The 20886-nt window shown below is 28.1% G+C and overlaps 1 protein-coding gene across 7 annotated transcripts in view; it reads left to right on the forward strand.

Annotated features, from left to right (window-relative positions):
* Positions 1-20886, forward strand: part of LOC111037287 (multiple C2 and transmembrane domain-containing protein 1) — a 66469-nt gene that overhangs the window by 40020 nt on the left and 5563 nt on the right. For all 7 annotated transcript variants that reach the window (XM_022319778.1, XM_022319777.1, XM_022319775.1 and 4 more), the window contains 8 exons: positions 448-560; positions 873-981; positions 1056-1198; positions 8624-8703; positions 9090-9198; positions 9377-9519; positions 9584-9739; positions 12606-13061. In XM_022319778.1, coding sequence (XP_022175470.1) covers positions 448-560; positions 873-981; positions 1056-1198; positions 8624-8703; positions 9090-9198; positions 9377-9519; positions 9584-9739; positions 12606-13061 — 1309 coding nt within the window. The remainder of the gene's footprint in view (positions 1-447; positions 561-872; positions 982-1055; positions 1199-8623; positions 8704-9089; positions 9199-9376; positions 9520-9583; positions 9740-12605; positions 13062-20886) is intronic.

The following is a 20886-nucleotide window of genomic DNA, read 5'->3' on the forward strand; positions in this document are numbered from 1 at the left end:
GAAACAATAATAACCAAATAACCAAGTATTCTTTATTATAACTTAAATTAAAAATAATAAACATTTTTGTTCATCAAACGGTCTTAAATTATTAAAATCTTGAAACGTATAGTTTTATTTTTTTATTAATTGTGTCTTATAGTTTCAATAAATCCAAAGGTCAAAATAAGAATTATTCTAATATTAACTTTAAAACTAAATATTTTATTAAATTCATTTAATGATCATAATGTATTTCAATTTTGACCAGTGTCAAAACTTTCATATCGAATTAGATTGTTTTTCAGTGTTTATTTTTTTAATGTAATAAGAAAGAAAAATAAAGGAGGTGTGATCAATTTTGAAAAAATACAATTTTTCTCTCATTAAAGGAAAATGTTTGATAATCAAATAAAATAAAACTACAAATAACACTAAAATATTGACACATTTTTATACATATTTTAGAATTTGGATTGACTCAGAATTGGTTCCAGAAAGTTGTTTCACGTGACCATCAAGTTCGGCTTCGGAGACAAAATTCAATAAGATCTGAACAACAAATAGATTTAGCTACACCAGTAAATATTAATTTTAAATTCCTACCATTTTTGTAATTTCGTTAAATTAATATAATGTAGTAGATAGGTATGCACTCACTAAAGAATTGAGATAATTTCTAAAAGCAACAAACGTTCTTTAGTAAGATAGTCCTTTATTGTTTAAAATATTTACTCTAGACAAATACCGATCTCATGAGTTTGAGCAGTATTGTGTAATAATGTAAACATAACTTGGCTTATAATTTACATTTTAAAACACATTCATATTATTCAAAATATTTTTACAAAAGCTTTGAAATTAAATTCTGTTGTCGAATTTTGATTTACCAGGAAGGTCAAAATCCAATTCAAAATGAAGCTTTGCTCAGAAAATATGACTTTTTTCAACTCAAAATACATTTGAAAAAGGGAAAAGATCTCATTGCTCGAGATAAAAATGGTAGTTATCAGAAAAATTTTTTTTCAGAACAATATCAAAACTATGTTAAGTACTAAAGTGTGTCAAAATTGTAGGTCTCAGTGATCCCTATGTGAAATTTAAGATAGGTGGAAGACTGATTCACAAATCGAAAACAGTGTATAAAAGTCTGAATCCAACTTGGGACGAAACGTTTACACACCTACTAGATGATCCTTTTGAACCAATTCAAATAAAGGTATGGACTAATTCTTTTTTAAATCAACAAAATATAATTTTTAAAAAATACTCATTTAAATTATAAGTGGTGGGTCAAAGGTATGGTAATATGGTTTGTTTGTAACAAATACATTTATAAATTGAATCTATATTGTATACCTTTAAATATATTATGTTTTGATTATATTATTTGGTTTTTTCTGTTCTGCATAGGTAGGCATTGTTTTTCGCATTTCGCATTTTGTTTTTTTTATTTCAAATGTTTGTTTGTTAAATTATAGTTTTATGCCCACATAGGCCACCGCCTCAGGGGAAACTTTTTTCTAAATAAAAAAATATTACATTATAACAATATGAGGTTCATTTGCCTGGCACTTTCACGATTAAAGTCGGGTTAAATATATATCTATATTTAAACACAAGTTCCAACGTTTTTGTGTATTAAATAACCCTTCACCACCCATATTTTACTAGTTGTACTTTTGTGGAGAAAAACAATAAACAAAATCTATCATAAAATAAATATCATTTTTGTACTAAATATAAATATAAATATTTGTACAGTGACGTTATTTCCCTAACGGTTACCAAACATACAATACATAATAATTTAAAGTAGGTTAGCTGAACATCCCGATTTCATCTGTGTACAGTTTTTTTTTTTGGAAAAATCTGTATTACAGTAAATAAGCTATATATGTGTACCTTGGTTTGAGTGTATATCAGTTTTAGTGTACCTCAGTTCACAGACAAATCGGCGTCAGTGACCAGTATACCTAGCTTTGTGAAATAATTCTACCTCAAGATGGGTAACCACGAGTCGCGGATTTTATTTAGCACTTGGTAAATTTTTTAACGTTGTTTGAACTACTTACTCTCTAAACTTTTCTGACTTCTCTAAAAGTGATCTTTGAGATTTTGGTCAAATTCGATTCAGTTGTTTTTGAGTATATAAGTTACACCCATACTTTTGGTTTTAAGGTATAGTTCCTTTATTTGTGGCCATAGACGTGACGATTTAATGTATGATTGTAAATGATCTGCCCGAGTAACCAATGTGCCACTTATAAGCAAAAAATGTTTGAATTTTCACAGTGAACCTCAAGATTCATGTTTGGCCACCTTTTTAAAATTCGAATATCAGAAATTCCTTGTGTACATCTAGATCATTAGAGAGACCACTATTCCAAATTTCGAGTTCGTACTTTTTGTAGTTTCTGATGATACATTTAGAAACTAGAAATTAGCTTCACTTTCACAGAGTGAGCTTACCTAATACCGTTAATAGTAAGTACTATCATACTACCTAGTCTTAATAATCAATAGTAACATGCCTAAGTCAATAAGCTACACAAATACGAGTAGTAACTAATGGCAACCCTATATATAAACCAAACAATGTTGTTCTTGTGTTATATTATAAGGAACCTGCTACTAGCTGTGAGCATAGCACTTCAATTTTTCCTGAATTAGAGATACATATTATGTGTTTTGGGTTATAGTGCAGTGAAAAAACATATTGTAGCATGCTACAATTTGTTAGTAATTTAATTTAATTTTTTTTTATTATTATTATTATTGTTGATTTGCTTTTCTATAACAATAAACAAAGCGTTAAAAAAAAACGACCTAGAGGAAATTAGTTAGAAAAAAAAAGTTGTACGCAGCCCAAAAACATATTTATGTTAAAATATGCGTTTTTGTGAGCAAAATTCACCCGTGAGGCATAAGTCACCCTATGTTAATCTATAAGGGTTGAAAAATGAAGCTTTAAACACTCCCAGAGTCTCAAGGAATATATTTGTAAGATTTGGTGGAAACCGATTCAATAGTTTCTAGTCTATAGGCCTTATCCAAACGTACTAAACGTACTAATGTACCACATACCAACGTATTAATTAGTACAATGGGTTTGTATATAATGTGTTTCATGGTATCTAAAATTCTTCTGCTAAACCTTACAAATACAGCCATTGCAGTAATCATTCGTAATGAGGAATTTAAAAACAGACTCGCACTTCAGATTTGTATATTTTATTTTTCTTGGTTTTTCATTGTAAGCTATCTAAATTTCTTATTTCAAAGCTGCCCTGTTTCATATGGACCGCTGAAGTTGTGTTTGAAAGTTGTAGTTTATTATTTTTTTCATTTGTGTACAACTAATATATGTATATACTATATGTATATAATCTACAGTATTATAAATTACTGAATTTATTAAGGAATAATACATTTATAAAGGAATAAATCTGTTCATTATTTTGTAGCTCGAAGACAGGAGGTGCACACTTGATCAAATTGTATGTGTTCATGCGTCATACAGAACACACGCAATTGTACAATTTGTTCAAGTGTTCCCACTGACTTCATACTCCGTTGTATGGGCGATCAATGACTCTGCGAGCCAAACCCATAATTAATATTTTTAAGGAATAACATGTACGTGGTTATTAATTATCTCGGCTTAATTTTTGTTATACATACGTTAACACTATACAGTAGACCTAGCTATCGACTATTTTTAATTAATAAAATTCTTTGGAATTGTGTCTTGAAATAATAGTTTTAAATGAGCCACGGCCGATTATAATAATTCATGATCATAATTTGCAGACCTAAATTAGCATGTTATATGAAAATGTTTGGAAAATTACTATTAATGTATTTTGATATATTATATTAACGTGCCTTATTCATAAGAACATAAACTTCATGACTAGTAGATCTCGTACGAATAAATTTACCGTTGCGATATTTGCATACACATTAATGAAAACCTCCAACCTAGAAATTTGATATTATGTATAATGTATAAGGTGGGTACTTGGTATTATTAATTGTTTAGATTACTAAATCGGCAACAAAATAAAAAAAAAACTGTGTTTGCATTACACGTAAAAAATATTATATTGTAAAGTGTTTCTCGGGTATTATATGATGTAACGCCTTTGTTTTACTAATGTAACAAATATTTTAATATTCCGTCAATTTCATTTTAAACTATAATGCATATAATGCTGTTACATAATACTTTGAATAATTGAATGTCAAAATCAGGTTCCAATCACCGTGATGATAATAAAAAAATTGTTGTTTTGATTTTTTTTTTAAATTTCATAATTAGACAGGTGTGTTACATAAAAATATTCGAACTTGTGAGAAAATAGTCATATAGTCTGACACTATAGTCAGATAGTAAATGTTGCAACTCTTGTAGAGTATGCTACTCGATATTTTTCCTCTGTAAGGATACAATAGATATGTTTTTATTGTTGATTCGGGTTTTTATGACGATAAACAAAGCGTGAAATCGGTTAGAAAAAAAAGTTGTATCCAGTCCAAAAACATATCTATCTTAATATGTATGATTTTCCACTGTCCGGATAAATGTACGTGTCTTTGTCCCCATTCATATCTTTTTATCAACGTTATAATAAATCCAATATTGACTTTATATAATAGTAAAAAACTTCGGTATAGTGTTAGTAGTGAACTGTATTTTATTGCACTTTTAGAAGGTTATAGAAGAGTGAACGCCGTATACATCCGTTTTTTTTAGTTAATTTTTTGGAATTTACTCCAGTTGGCTTTTTACTATATAGCATATTAAAATATATGGAATGTAAATACCAGGATCAATATTAATATCATATTATAATTCCTACATCGTCATAAAAATAATATATTTTAAAAGTATACATTGTGAAATGCGCAATCACGATAACAACGAAATCATTTTACTTCATTCGTAATTTTTGTGAACAATCTATTATAATATGCATGAATTATTATTAAAATGTCTGTCAGTGGTACATTGTATAATATATATGAATATTAAATAAAAAATAGTGTTTTTATTTTTATTTAAATTATCCCTCGGCATCAAAGGCTATTGGGTTAGTGTCGTTTCATAACCTGATAATGGTGAACATAATATACGAAGGATAATTACTTATTTCATACATAAATCTACGAAGTACTACAATCAGTAATGTTTTACTTTTTGTTATTTTTTTTTGCAAAACGCCTCAACTTATAGCGTTTCTGAAATACATTCATATTTAAAAAAAAAATGTTGTTACATTGTTTTCGTATATTACTTTTAAGACTTGTATTAATTTAATTACAATATGCTTAGTATAGGCATGTGTGTATGTAATATTTTATTCATCAAGTTCGTTTCTTTGAATAGTTTGAATAGTTGAAGACAGTTATGTTTTTCAATTTTTATATTACTTAGATGGTAATGTTTTTAATGTAAGTGACTTCCCGCCACATCACAATATTTACCCGTTGGTGTAAAGTCAAATAATTGTCGTATTTCGATTAGTGTTTCTCAAGTTTAGTTTAATTTCATTGTCGGCATGTATCTAATAGAGTTGAAGTTCCTATCTGCGGGATCATGAAACTTATTTACATTCGTTAGTATTTGACAAAAGCATCCATAAGTAACTTTAAACTTAGTCGTAACTATAACATAAGTCTCAATGGTCTTAATTTAAGTACCTACCAAGTATTAATACACTGTGGTCGCCAACATTTAATTATTCAATATTGCTTCGTAGACATTTCTATTAAGCAGCAACGTTAGTAAACGAATACAGTCGTATTAGTCGACAGACTTCGTTAATTAAAATGTAAACACAGTTATGTTGTCGTTACTTGTTACTGATAATTAATAGGCAAATTGTGAGTATTATTGTTGTGTAATATAGTACAATAATGGTTTATATTAGTTTTGTTATCTTTACTATATTAGATTTTAATATGTAAAGACTTTTAAATATCTGATCTGTGAACACTTGTATGGTATCTATCAATACACTGTGGTTAACTGCAAAAATTAATATTATATTCCAATAATACTAGTTTGCACAAATATCTGTTCATACTTCGAACTCTGACGATACTCGGGTATGCCGTTCTTAAATTTATGGAAAACCATTATTTGTTATTAATCAAAAAGCAAATAATTACTAAAACTATCGTATTACAGATAGAATATTTTTGGGCTACCATTTTAACCATTTTCATAAGATAATTAATAATCATATTTTAGAGTCACATTTCATTAGGTATTCAGAGTTTCCAGCAGGGCTGTTTTAGTATAGTTATAAATTATAGGACCTATTTTAATATTAAATTTTTATGCCACCTTACAGTTAGTAATAACATTCTATATAATTGTAATTAATAATTATTATTTGTAATGAATAATGACTTAAGTAATTGTTATTTTACAATTTTTTTTTTCCACAATAAGGTCCCTTTATTTTACATTAATATGTTTAATTGTATTAAATATTGATTTAAAAATTTAAAAAAACATTTGTACCTTTAATTTTATTAAGTACCTTTAAATTACTATTATTATTGTTTTGAAACGATTGATAGCAATATCAGTGCTTAAGTCAAAAACACCAATCTAATTTTTTTTTTGCTCATCAATGAACTAATTTAACTAATTCAATAACTTAATAATTTTTAATATTTTTTTTTTTTGGACTTTTTCACATTTTTCTCGGCTTATATTGCTGTTTTCCATCCATTTTAGTTAATAAACCCATTCTAAAATTTTGATTAAAATGGCAACCTACATGTTTAATTTCGGTATTTTGTGTGAGAATCCGAAAATGATTGGGAGTAAAATAAGTGTAGGATTGGTTAAAAAAAATAATAAATGAAAATAACCATTTGAAAAACACCAGCTAAATATTCGTGTTCACCAATGTTCCAGATTTATCAGAAATCGAAAATTGCAAACCTAAACATTTAATAATTTCGTTTACACCTTCTAAGACTATTTGTAACTATAAATAATATATTTATTGTTTAAAATTATGTTATGGTATTTATAATTTTTTATGTAGCTGTGTATAAACTAAGTATCGTTAGAAATTTTAGATTCAATTACTACTTACCATTCGTGCCTATAAGGCTATAACAGAATTCGTTAAATGGGATTTTACTGGGTTTTAAAATGAACTTATTTAATACACAGATAAGTATTTATATATTTATTTATATCGACATTAGTGACAGATTTTAACAATGATAAAGTATCTCCCATTGATTTGCTCCGTGAAGTTATTTAGACGTTATCAAAGATATTAATGTTCAGCTGTCAGAATTTAAGACAAAGTAATGTCTTGTGATTCCATTATTGACCGATAAAATTCAGGTGACTAATTAACTGTGATATTTTCGCCTTCTTTCGATTTCTATTTTATACTTTTTCTTTGTGTACATATTGTTATGCATAGCTACCAACCGATAGAGGGTTTGGTAAACATGAAACGCGGTTGAAAATAAGAGCATGTCACGAAATACAATGTATAATTTTATGGAATAAAAATGCATACACACTTTTTTCGCCACAGGTAATATTACTGTTCACGCACTATGGCAAATTAATTTTTTATGCAGTAGGTAATAAATTAAAGTTACAAAGTTTTTGGGTAGCACATTAATTCTGTTTATAGAATAAAGGGAATAACACATAATTTATCGTATTTATTTTTATCCAAATGACCCTATCAAAGATTTATATATGATGATATCAATGGTTTTATGGTTTTATTAAAAAATACTATGAAAATGTATCCAATGACTGTATCATAATAAAATTGTATTATATAATTATATATAATCGAATATATTATACAATCATATTATTGGCGGATAAAATAGAAGAATATTAAGTTCCTTGTGTGCAATACTATATTTAGAGTTTTATTGTAAGAAAAATAATGATTTATGTTCAAAAAGTTTTCTATTTGTTTAGGTTATAGAAGTGGTTATAAATACTTTAACTTAACTGTGTTGATTTAAAGTTATAAAATAAATACATGATGGATTATCATGAATTACATATTTTTCCATTTTTCCTTAAGATTATCATCATTTCCGAAACAAAGAATTAACCTACTACCTACCTATTTGAAAATAATAATAGTTTTAAAAACTTTATTTTTATTGAAGATTATTCGAGTATTAATTGGTTAAGCACTTAACTCACATAATTTACATCAGCATATTTAGTGGTGTTGGGTAGCCTGTAGGGCTGTGTGCAGGTTTCCCGATAAATGAAAATAAAATTTGTAAGGCAATTACATTAGTAGGTACCTTAATTTATAAAATTCTGGGAAATAATTTGTTATATTACATTTTCAAAGAATATATAATATTGTAATATGTTAATTCTATTTATATTTAAAATTAGCATTTCGGTTTTAATTTTATGCAAGTAAATAGAGGATACATTTTAAGAATATGTGTATATAATATATATTATTATTTTTACTAAAATATAGTCAAATTATCAATTAACTTTTAAAAAGAAAATTTAAAATTAAAATTAACTAGATGGTATGTCATTTAACTGTTGTCATAAGATATCAAACTATAAACTTTTATACAAACCAATATTATTTTATCGTTTCAGGTTTTTGATTACGATTGGGGTCTTCAAGATGACTTTATGGGAGCAGCGCAGATCACTTTGACGGCCTTAGAATTGGGCAAGTGAGTTTAATATCACTTTATGTCGTTAGTATAAATTAGTGCTGGTAATGATTGATGCTCACAAATATGTATAACGCAATTTTATTCAAATGTCAACTCAAAAAGAGAGTGAAAAAAAATTAAAACAATATTTAATCAAAATATGACGAATGAGATATTTTTTTATATTGTAATATACCATATAAAAGTTAAAATAATTATTCATGTATTAAATTACTTTTTAAGTTAAGTGCAAGTTTTTGCAAATAGAATTCATTTTAATTAAAGCCTATTATTAATAGCTGAAAATCTGAAAATATTTATATTACAGATTAAATGTGTCCCATCAATACTTATTATTAACAGCATAAATTGTCATTTGTTTATTTTTTGTTTTTTGTTCTTAGACAGCACGACATATGTTTACAATTACGGGATACTCAAAATGCTGAATACCTTGGTGAGATTTATCTAGATGTAACTTTAACACCCCAATCCCGAGAAGAACGCGAACAGGTAATTATAATCGATATATAACCTAATAATAACCTAAATGAAACAATATAAAATGATGATTTTAACTATTTTTCTTTGTAAATGTGTGTAAGAAATAAGAATAATATGACTACTATTTAAAATGATGTGCAAAAAATTTGAATTTGTTATTTTTAATATTACCGCACTATTTCTTTAGAGTCTTCAAAAGACCGGCAAAGTAGCTGAAATAGGTAGAAAGTACAAATGTCAAGTTTGGAGTTCAGTAGTAACTATTGTTTTAATTAAAGTAAAAAACTGTACAATAGCTGAAGGTTTATGTGACCCATATGTTCGTTTCAGGTATGTTTAATTTTTGTAAGTGACAGGGATTTCATTATATTGTCAACCTTTAATTTGTACATAGATTGGGAGGAGAAAAATTCAAAAGCAAAGGTAGTAATCGAATTCCAACCCCTACTTGGCTGGAACAATTTGATTTACATTTGTTTGACGATCAGACTCAAGAACTAGAAATAAATGTGTGTGCGAAGGAACGTTCACGCGAAGAAATAGTAGCAAGGTATGATTTTTTATTTTATAAACCATTATAAAAAATAAATCGATAAACAAATCGAATTTGAAGGAATATGCACCTGAGGGTTTTTCAAATTATCAAGGAATTGTTCTGGTTTCATTATATCACTGTCTTAATTTAAGATAAGAACGAATTTAGTTGTTTTAGATGGTCTTGTCAGTTATGAAATTGGTATGTCAATTAAAAAAAGAAATTCGTCAGGAAACACGAGTAGATGTAGCGATTTTTTTTGAAACATATTTCCCCTCAGGTATTTTACCAGATTTTCCTTAACCCAAGATTTATCCTTCGTTTCATAATTCAAAACTTTAAAAGATTAATATTTTACGAGAGAGCAATAATAAACTTAATTTTGTCATTATTTAGTTGTGCACTTTTACCTACTGTTATTGTAATGTTTATGTACAAATTATAATGTATAACCTCTTGCATATGCTCCACAAAAGAGAGTTTGTCTGAAATACATGGTTAATCCATTAAATTTGAGAGTCTATAGGTTTTTGGGTTTTCTTATACAAAGCTTACGGTTATATAATTTGCGATTTACATGAGGTGAATACAATATTTAGATATTTTCAGAGAGCATGACATAATTATTTGCTTCATTTTAACTTGGCACTCAACTAGTTAACAATAATCTCGAATCCTGGTAATGTATAATAGTTCGATTATGGATGATGTGTGTACTAAGTAAACTTTGTAAGTCCCTACAGAATAAACATAGCAAAGTTCAAAAGGCTTCAAACAGATCCATTTAATAAACTGTAAAATGGATATCAATTTTATAAAATTATTATAACAGTTAAAAAGAATGAATTTATTGTAAAAAAAGAATGAATAATTACAATTAATGTAATGCTTTAAAAGAAAAATAACGATTTTATAATTATTGTAATTTATTTTAATTAATATAATACTAATGGAAAAGCATTATAATATTGTTTAAGATGGAATTAAATTTAATTTATGGGCACATTTCAGGATAATATTATAATAATATAAACGATATTTAAGAGCGGTTTATTTAAGCAAATACATTTTCTTTGAAAGGTAACTATAACTTTGTTACATGATTACTAACTAGAAGCCTTCTATGCATTTCGTGTTTATCGATCATATATTTATTATATACTAAATGTATATAACAGCCAACAGGCCATTCAAATGTTACTTGCGTACCAATAAATTACTTGACTTATAACTTCATATTCATCGACACTATATAATATACCTAAAGAAACTTAATAAAAAAATATGTTTGCTTCAAATTATAGAATTTTTAAATATACTCTTACATAAGAATCTTTAATTCCAAAAAAAAATTATCATTATTGTAAAAAGAAAAGTTATAACCATGTAGGTACTTGTAACAGGTATGCTTTCTTAATAAATATTTTAGTTCATTTGCAAATACTAACAGAAGCCATGGCTTAATAATATAACTTGTAAGTTATAACATGTAAACTAACAATCAAACTTAATTGATTATATTTTATTTTGGCTAACATGAAAACCACTGTTATACCTACATAATGGTTAGTTCACTAAACACATCTATCGAATTTTGAATAATCTATAAAACATTGTCCGTTTGATTAAATATTTACTCCCGTGAGCATAATAAATGGATAGCGATCGATAAACACACGGGTCTCTGAAATTACCATTGTAGTAGGTAGGTATTAAAATGAATCGAAAAATATACTATCAAACTAGGATTTTTGTAATATGTAGTATGGGAGTATGATATTGAGTAATTGAGTAAATCATTTTGTGGAGCCAAATGCACATAGCAAACCTACTTAATGAGGTTTTGAGACCGGAGATCTAGGTACTCGTCTCATGAAGTCTTTCTTCGATCATCTTGATATCATATTCTAGATATTTTTATCAGCCTATTACCTACTAATGTTACGACAAACCATCGTATTCGAAGCAAAAATGTTTCTTAACCTACCACGATAAACTGCAATCATTTCTTACAGGACGTTTCTAAAACCATGGACTGCTCATAAAAAATAATTAATGCTTGAATATCTAGAAATGCACATAAAAGTACAACTATGTATTAAATATTCTAATCTTAATATCCAAAGGTAAAAATTAAATGAAATTATTTTTAAAAAAGTGCTGATAGGTAGGACATGAGCCGGGTGGGTGTGTTATTATGTTAAATTTAAAAGCAATGATACATTATCGCACACAAAAAACTAATGTGGACTAAGCTCGTTAAAACCATGCATGCTAAATATCGTCATTTTTTAACACTTTTCCTTATTTTTCCTCACGCTTGAGAAACCCCACTGATAAAATCAAAAATGGGATCTAAAGTGCATCAAATTATACCAAGTATAGTGTACTTAAGACTCGAAGGGATGTTTTTTTATTATTAAAAAAATATGAACAAAAAGTAATATAAAACATATAAAACAAACAAAAAACATCATTGTATAACATCAATAAATTCTTCACTTCACGCAGTAAACAACGTGAAGATTTCTCAATAGTTCATCATATGTATTTATTCATTATTCTTTCGTTATTTATTTGGAAGTTTAAAAGTAGACTTGAAAATAAATTCTGTGAACCCTGCACTGGCTGCACTATCGTGTCATAATATTAAATAATGTCAGGTACACTCGCTTATAAACAATAGAGTAATGCAACCTATACATTATAGCAGGCATAGTATAGGAAATAAAACTGAAATATAATCCATGTCGAGGGACCTAATCGTATTTGAAAAAAGCAAAATCGACTGTTCCGACTGATTGTTGGAGTAGCTGCGGTACCTCCATATCATGCCAACTATAACGAGACGTGCCTATACACCAGCGGTTTCTGTTTATAGCGCCGTCATGGACCTGAGTAAATTGGAACGGGAAAAGACGCACAAAATCAAATACAAACTCAACGTCGGAGGTGGTGACGATTGCGGAAGTGGCGGCGGTGGAGATCATCACCAGAATCGCGACGCTTCCGGGATAGGTGGTGGGGGCGTACTGTACCTGTTGCTGACCATCAGTGGCACGTCGACGATCGCCATGGTGTCGGACTTGTCCAACTACGAACGCGAAATCACTGAACAGGAACACGTCCGGCAGAAGTACTCGGCCAGCAGGACGTTTTGCGACCTGCTCGACGTGGGTGTGCTCACTGTCCGCGTGTACAAGGCCCACGGGCTCACGTCCGCCGACCTTTGCGGCAAGTCCGATCCGTTTTGCGTGCTCGAGCTGGTCAACGCCCGGCTGCAGACGCACACGGAATACAAAACGCTGGCGCCCACGTGGGACAAGATATTCACTTTGTGAGTATATTATATTATACGATTAAGTACAATACCGATGATGATAACTTTCCTGTATTACCCACGGTCGTTGCCCACGGGAGTGAATAAAACCGAAATGTGCAATTTACCAGAAGTGCTAGACTCTGTAATAAAATAATGAGTAATTTTTTTCCCCTTACGCGCATACAAACAATTACAAGTTGCAGAAACAACGAATATGCGGTTATCAGAATTCCTGATGTCCTGATGAGAACAATCATAATATTTGATAAATTAGCTGTCGAGTTTCTCACAAGATATTATAATATGTATATCCTCGAGACCATATTTTGATCTGATGATTTGATGCATGCTTTACCTCATCTGCAGCCCGATTTTTTGATATTAATTTCTTCTAATTCTATTATTATCTATAACCAATGGCAACCATTTATAAACAAAAAAAAATGTCTTGAATTTCACAGTGAATCTCAAAATCCCAGGGTGAACACTGAGCACAACCTTAAAATGTGAATTTTAGTTGCTATAGGTAAAATATTAAGTTCACAGATGACAAATCAAATTGGAATCGGTGACCTCACTTGTGAACTAATACGACCGAAATGGTCAACCCACTTGTTGTGGTTTGGATATAGCACTTAGTATAATATTTTCAAACGTTTTTGAAATTACTATCTAAAATTTCTTTCTCTAAGCACAATTTGAAATTGGAAAAATCGGTTGACTAGTCACAACACATTAATTTTTATAAATTATATAGATTGTACAAAAATATCTTTTATTTCTTTAACCAATGTTAACTATATGATATATGTATATATTATTGTATTATATAAATAAAAGGCATTCGATTCTCGTTTGTCGAAACAACATCCCTGAGTAAGCCCATATTTAAAATGTACATTTTTAACAATCCTTTCTTATAGTGTACTCGTAAATTGTGGTACGAAAGTATAGTCGAAATTCCTAGTCTCTACACATTGTAGTTTAGACCAGTGTTTCCCAAAGGGTGCGTAGTGAAAATTAATTTTATTTTTATTTTGACACTGGTGTGAAAGGTTTGAATGTTAAAATATTGTTCGATATCGAAAGAAAAATAACATATAAATACAATTATATTACTACTAAATAGTATACAGATTATAGGTACCTAATAAGTACATATTTTTAGCAAATAGACAATGTTCAAGTATATCATGACTTATAAATTATAATAATAACTAATAATAATGTGCTGCGATAAAAAAAAAGTTTGAAAACCACTGCAGGTTTAGACTCTACATTAATCAGCCAGTCAGCCAGGCCACGTATAATTATATTATATAGATTAACCATAATACATCGTATACAGCATACCGAGAGACTCAGTGATTGTGCCTCCCCCTCTCACCCCGTGACTGTTTCACTTTATTAGCCTTTCAATTGTGAGAGATTTCTTTTTTTCTTCAGACCTTGTTCCGATATAGTATGGGAAATCTATCTAATATGTTGATAAGTAACAACAACTATACGACAGGCCTACAATATTATAATCCCCATCACATCTTCCGCGTAAAGTTTCTTTACGAATTATTATTCGTATTATTCTTAATAAAGATACTCTAAACATTAATAGGTATACGATTTTTGAATATTTTTATCATTACATTTGTTGTCAATTGGTTATACTTCCGACCAACAGGATGAAATAGTTATCTGCTCATTTAATTTTATATCTTCTTAATTATGTACCTAGCTTTTTGGGCATACGAGAAATATTCAGAATGGGTACTCAATAATGACACTCACGACATCTGTGGTATTTAAACCTGATCCACAGAGTCTACAAACTAAAATAAACTCATTCAATTAACAGAAAAGGTCCGTTTTAAATGTTTTAATGATCTATCTCCATTGGTCGCATTGTGAAAACAGCATAATAGTGGCGATATGGTGATTTTTTTTATATAATTTCTTCCCGAAGTAATGAAAGGTTGTTTTGACATTTAACATTTTTCCATGTGAATAGCTATCATATATTATGTTTTATTAAAATATAAATCAATGTTGCCCGATGACGTGTATAATAATAAATAAAAAGTTTTCAGTAAATATCAATTAATTAGGGTTGTGTATTAATTGTTGGGTTAAATTTGTCTGCATCGAAAAACTACAGAAAATTGGCTTTAATTGCGTAAATTAATCAAATACTAAACTTGATGTGCCTATAACACGATAATGTGTAACACCTTTACACGAGTAACCTACCATTGTTACAGTAATAACTATGTTATAAATTATTTTTCAGTTTCATGTAATAATTAATTATTGTTCAACGAATAATAAGTGTATTTTATTTATTATGCTTAAAATTTAAAAACTAATATCATGTTAATTTAAACATCTGTCCAAACCTAACCAGTAAATCATAGCTCATAACAACATAATCTATTTTAATGAAATTTATCTTCAAAGTCGGCAACATCTACCTAGTGCAAAGTGATTATTTTAAATAGAAAATTATCTGTTCTTATTCATATTCATAACTTTTATAATTGATTTATACTTCAAAAGCAAAACTGGAGTTGTGTAAGTAAATATATAAAAATAATAACAAACATTTATATTAACATTTAATTAACAGCATGATAAATTGTAGGTACTTAAACATAACTTGATCTTCCCAAATATATTATTTAATGCGTAGTATTCCCATTATGTACGTTTAATTAAAATACAAACAGTTAACAATGAATATTACGACTTGACTTGGTTTATGAAGGAAGAAGAAACAAACATTATTGCATACAAACTATAAATTATCATACGATATAATTTAAAAAATCTATATTTAGTTGATTCGTAAAAATGATATTGTAAAAGTTTTGGTACTCATGTGGTATATAAAATACCTACCAAAAAACTGTGTATAAGTATTCCACCTACTAATTAATAGCAATTTGCGAATCTAAAACTTACTCGATGTATCATCATTGTCGAGTATTTTAAAATGTTATAATATATTGTATATTATATGTACGTCGTGTTGTTTTTCATCCCAGATAAAGAAGGTTATAGTTGTGTTGGTGGATATTTACCCAGTTATCACAATAGGTAATATTGTGTACTACGTAATATTGAACAACCGTTAGTGTTTATATTGTGCACGGTAATGAATCAGATAACAAGAACATTCCCGTAATAAAATAAAATAAAAAATGTTAAACTTTTATAAGAAAATGACAGGTACCTATGTCATATTTGCCGACAGGTAACAATTTACCTCTAGGAAGCATACTTCGGCAAAGCAGTAGCAGTAGGTAGCATACAAAACGAGTATCAAACTTAGATTATATTTATATTTTTAAAAACATTTTTGATGTTATTTATCAACTCCTTCTCTATAGTATAATTGTGTCAAAAACGGTAAATATTTGCATACCTTTGTATTTTGAAAACTGTCTGAATAAAAAATTTGAAAACTTGACTAGATTTGAGCTTAAATAATTTTTATCACACCCCTTTCTTGAACTACTTAGTTCAATATATATAAATCAAAATAATTTTAGAAATAATAAAACCACAACTACCTAGTACCTATTGCAAATACAATGTCTGCCTTTGAGAACTGCTTTGATCATTTAAAAAAAACCTACATAGGTATACAAATCTGTAGTGGGAAGCAATTATTATTGTATTTCATATTAATGAACACAAAGATTCGACAATGATAACTAATAAAGAAATGATACTACGATTATTAAAACCCATTTTTGATTTATATATAAATATAAAGATAAGAACATCTATTTAGAATATAAGCCCCAAGTTCCCTTATATTTGAAATGTTATCATTAGCTCTGCTGTTCAAAAATTTCAATATTTATCAAATCAATTTATAAATCATGTAATAAGCAATTTATTTTATAAACTAACTGTTTTTCTATGAAATCAAAGTTGTTATTAATACGATTATTATTTTTATATTATTAATGAAAATGTTGTATAACTTTTGTTTCGAAGTAAATACGCATAACTACATATTTAAACTATAAATTAATATCAATCAACAACTAAATTTTTTTTCTATTTTAGTGTTGGTGCCCTACCCTATCACTTAAATTAGCTTTATTATTTATTTATTTACTTGTTTACTAACATTGTGAATGGAAAAAGTCTTTTTAAGCTAGTTATATAGTTGGTTAAATTTAGTAAGTTCTAAAAAATATATTTACCATATGCATGTATATTTTATATAATACTTATATAATATGTACACAATTAATTAAAAATGAATTTATGACTAAATAAAAATAAATAAATAGTAATGAATTTGATCTTTTTAGTTTACATCTTTAAATTAAATTAAATTAAATTACATTTTTTTACGTCAAGTTAAGAGTATGTTTTGAAAATTCATTAAATTTTGAATTTATATAGTTAAGAATAGAAATAATTTATGATTCCTTTTCATCCCAATACAGATTATAGATAGGTACCTTCAATGTAAAAACTATAAATTCAATATATTTAAAAATAATCAAAACTCTAACCAATTAATCTGTTTTGTCACTTGAACTCATATTTATTTTAAGTCTTCTTCTTCTTCTTCTAGTGGTTATTAGCCTAATAAGAACCATTCCATTTAGCACCCTATCCTCCATACTGCGTTTCTTTTCCTTTCCAATCCGATCCTCCGCCATATAATTCCACGTTTTTTTAATCAAATCTTCCAATCTTATTTTGTATCTTTTCAGTGGTATTTTTCCTTACGGGTTTTGTTCTGTCACTACTTTTATCAGTTTTTTCGGGCATTTCCACGCATGTTCCGCCCAATGTAGTCTTCGCTTACTTATTACATTCGTTATATTTGTACTCTGGGATAAAGTCTCAGCTCAGTACTTTTTCTCATTCTCCATTCTCTACTGTTACAATCGTTTAACTGGTCCGAAGATTTTCCTCAACATTTTCCTTTCCAACAATACAAATTATTTCGTCTAATTTCCTCAGTGACCATGTTTCCGCTCCGTACAGGATTACCGGGCAGATCAAAGTAATATACAATTGCTTCTTTAATTCCCTAGATAGTGATCGCTACCCCAATATATTTTCTGGTCCATAATAGCATTTATTACTGATGCCTGTATTCTGGTCTCTATATCTTTAGGTATTTCTTAATGTTCTATCAATATTGTTGTTCCAAAGTATTTAAATTGTATAGATAAGGAATTTTTAAGTCATAATACTCAAAATTACAAATTTAATAATTAAATCTAAGAATATCAATTTTGTTTAACATTAAAAAAGCATATTTGTTCATTTTAATTTTAAATGTTCAAAAAAAAAACAGTACTACACCAGATAATTGATATGTTTTGGAAAACTCACTGTACTCACCCAATAGACAATAGTATTGTAAATTTAATTTTTAAGATATTCAATGTCATTGTATTTAAACAATTATACCTATCAAAAAGAAAAGTTACTGCTAATAAGTTTCGATATCAATTAAATTTTACATTTATCAACCCCACCAAGTGGTTCTTCGGCTGGATGATCATCTACGATTTTTCTCCAAAAACTACTTTCCCATATGTTATACCCTATACGGTATATATACCAACTTAACCTATGATAAACTTTTAGTTGCTTAACAAAAATGATTTTTCTAATTAAATATGCATTTATGAGCTGAAATATCAATAAAAATAATAAATAAATAATACTTAACAACTAAAAATAAAAATGTATTAAGTTTTTAAAACACCTAAATGGATTATACATTGAAATTGAATTTCTGAGCGAACGAACAACAAAAAATTGCAATAATTTAGGACAATGTAAGATACCATTTTAAATCATTCAAATTAAAATTGTTTATTTCTCATACGTTTAGTTCAGATAACTGTAGAAGCCTTAATATGAATACTCATAATATTTAAATGTATCAAATATATCGAATATGTAGATATAGGTACACCTACAACTAAATAATTTAATAAGTAGATAATATCTATATTATATAGCATAGTGAATTTATAAACGGTTCAGGTTTACTGTGTCTACGATTCTATGTGTGCCTATGTCAGTTTAGTAGTTCCGTCACAAAATTGTTAGCTTGACCTAATATTTTGTCAATACACTTGATCAAACATCAATTGACGTAAGAAGGTCACAGTAGAATTAACAATAACCCTTCAAACAAAACAAAATAAATACAATATACCTATTAATCCATAGTACCGTTGGGCGTAGACTCAAGTACATTTAATACATAACAAATTATTCGAATAAATGTACATTAAAAATTTTTTTTTGTGTAAATAAATTAAAGTCATCAATTACTATGAGGATTTATTATGTCTACATTTTACAACTTATTATTGATACTGGGTAATAATAACTACTAAATTATCTTTAATAGGTACTTTAATACATACGTGGATAATTACGCTTTACATATAAATTCAAACTGTATCTATAGGATTTTATTTTTTTATAAAAGTTTTATAAAACCACGTATGCACAATGCGCATATATTTTAATATTTATAAAGCCAATATATTAGAATAATAACATCTACCCATAGTTCCCAAAGGCCACAATTTGGCAAACAAGATAGTAACTCAATTTTAAAAACTTTGTTTTAGTAATACATTTTGACATTTTGTGTTTTTATTTTTTTTTATGAAAAATCATTGAAGTAAAACATTATAAAAATGACTTTATTTGCTTCTCTGATAAACATGTGATATGGTCATTATTGTTCTACTCAGAAACAAATTATAAATTCTGAATACCAGAAATTATAGACTTATAACTTTGGACACGTCCTTATTCGCTGGGACGTCCACTTATATGGTTAAAGTTTTAGTTTTAAACTTTTAGGTTGATGTAAGCTATTAATACATGTATTATAATACCACAATACATTTTATAGTATATAAGAGTTATAACATACCATATTACATAAAAATTAAATTCAAAATAATGTTGAATAATTACATCGCCCTGATTGAATAGTTGATGTACAATATCCACAGGTAGTTATTAATTATTAGTTTGAATAAATTACCTTCCGGCCAATGACTGGAGCAGCCACGGGGTCTTGATGTTCAGTATAAAAAATTTTAAAAAAATACCTTCTCGGGTATTTATCGATCAATACAATTAAATATTTGTAAAGGACATTATCTTAAAACAGTTGAGTTATATTATAATTATTGGGTGTACAGTTTCAAGGTTGTAAAATTGATCAAACCACTGACAAAATGTGTTATGTTTGTGCAATTTTGTCATTTCTGAGTCAGTTCTAGCTATAAGCTCTCCATATGTCTTTATATACACTACACACACATATGCACTTATAATATTATAGTTTAGCTTACTCACCGTATGATTACGGAACTAAACTCAATCGTAATCAATATTAGTCAGGCGGGTGGCATGCCTTTAATCATCTCTAACGTCCTCGAGGATGTTTAACAAACACATCACAACCCACGGCTAAATGAGATTAAGTATATAGTTATGTACGTTATTCTACTGCTCGCACAAGCGACAAGTCTTACATAAAAGTTCACATTATATTAAGTAAAGTACCTTATTTGTTAAATATGTTTAAGAAACTGTTGTACTAGCAAAAATAAAGAATCGTTCAAAAAAGAATTCAAACCCAATAGAGTTGGAAATTCCAAAATAAATTTCCATAATATATAGCACGAAATTAAATTTAGCCCCGTTTTGAATTTTTATACTGTTCGTGGAATAAACATATTTTTTAGGAATCTTAGAATAATAAAATAATCCCTGAAATAATCTATAAATATTTTGTATAACGATAAAATTAAGGAATAACGTAGGA

This window comes from Myzus persicae, unplaced genomic scaffold (genome assembly GCF_001856785.1).
Source record: "Myzus persicae strain clone G006 unplaced genomic scaffold, MPER_G0061.0, whole genome shotgun sequence".
NCBI classification, from domain to species: Eukaryota; Metazoa; Arthropoda; class Insecta; order Hemiptera; family Aphididae; genus Myzus; species Myzus persicae.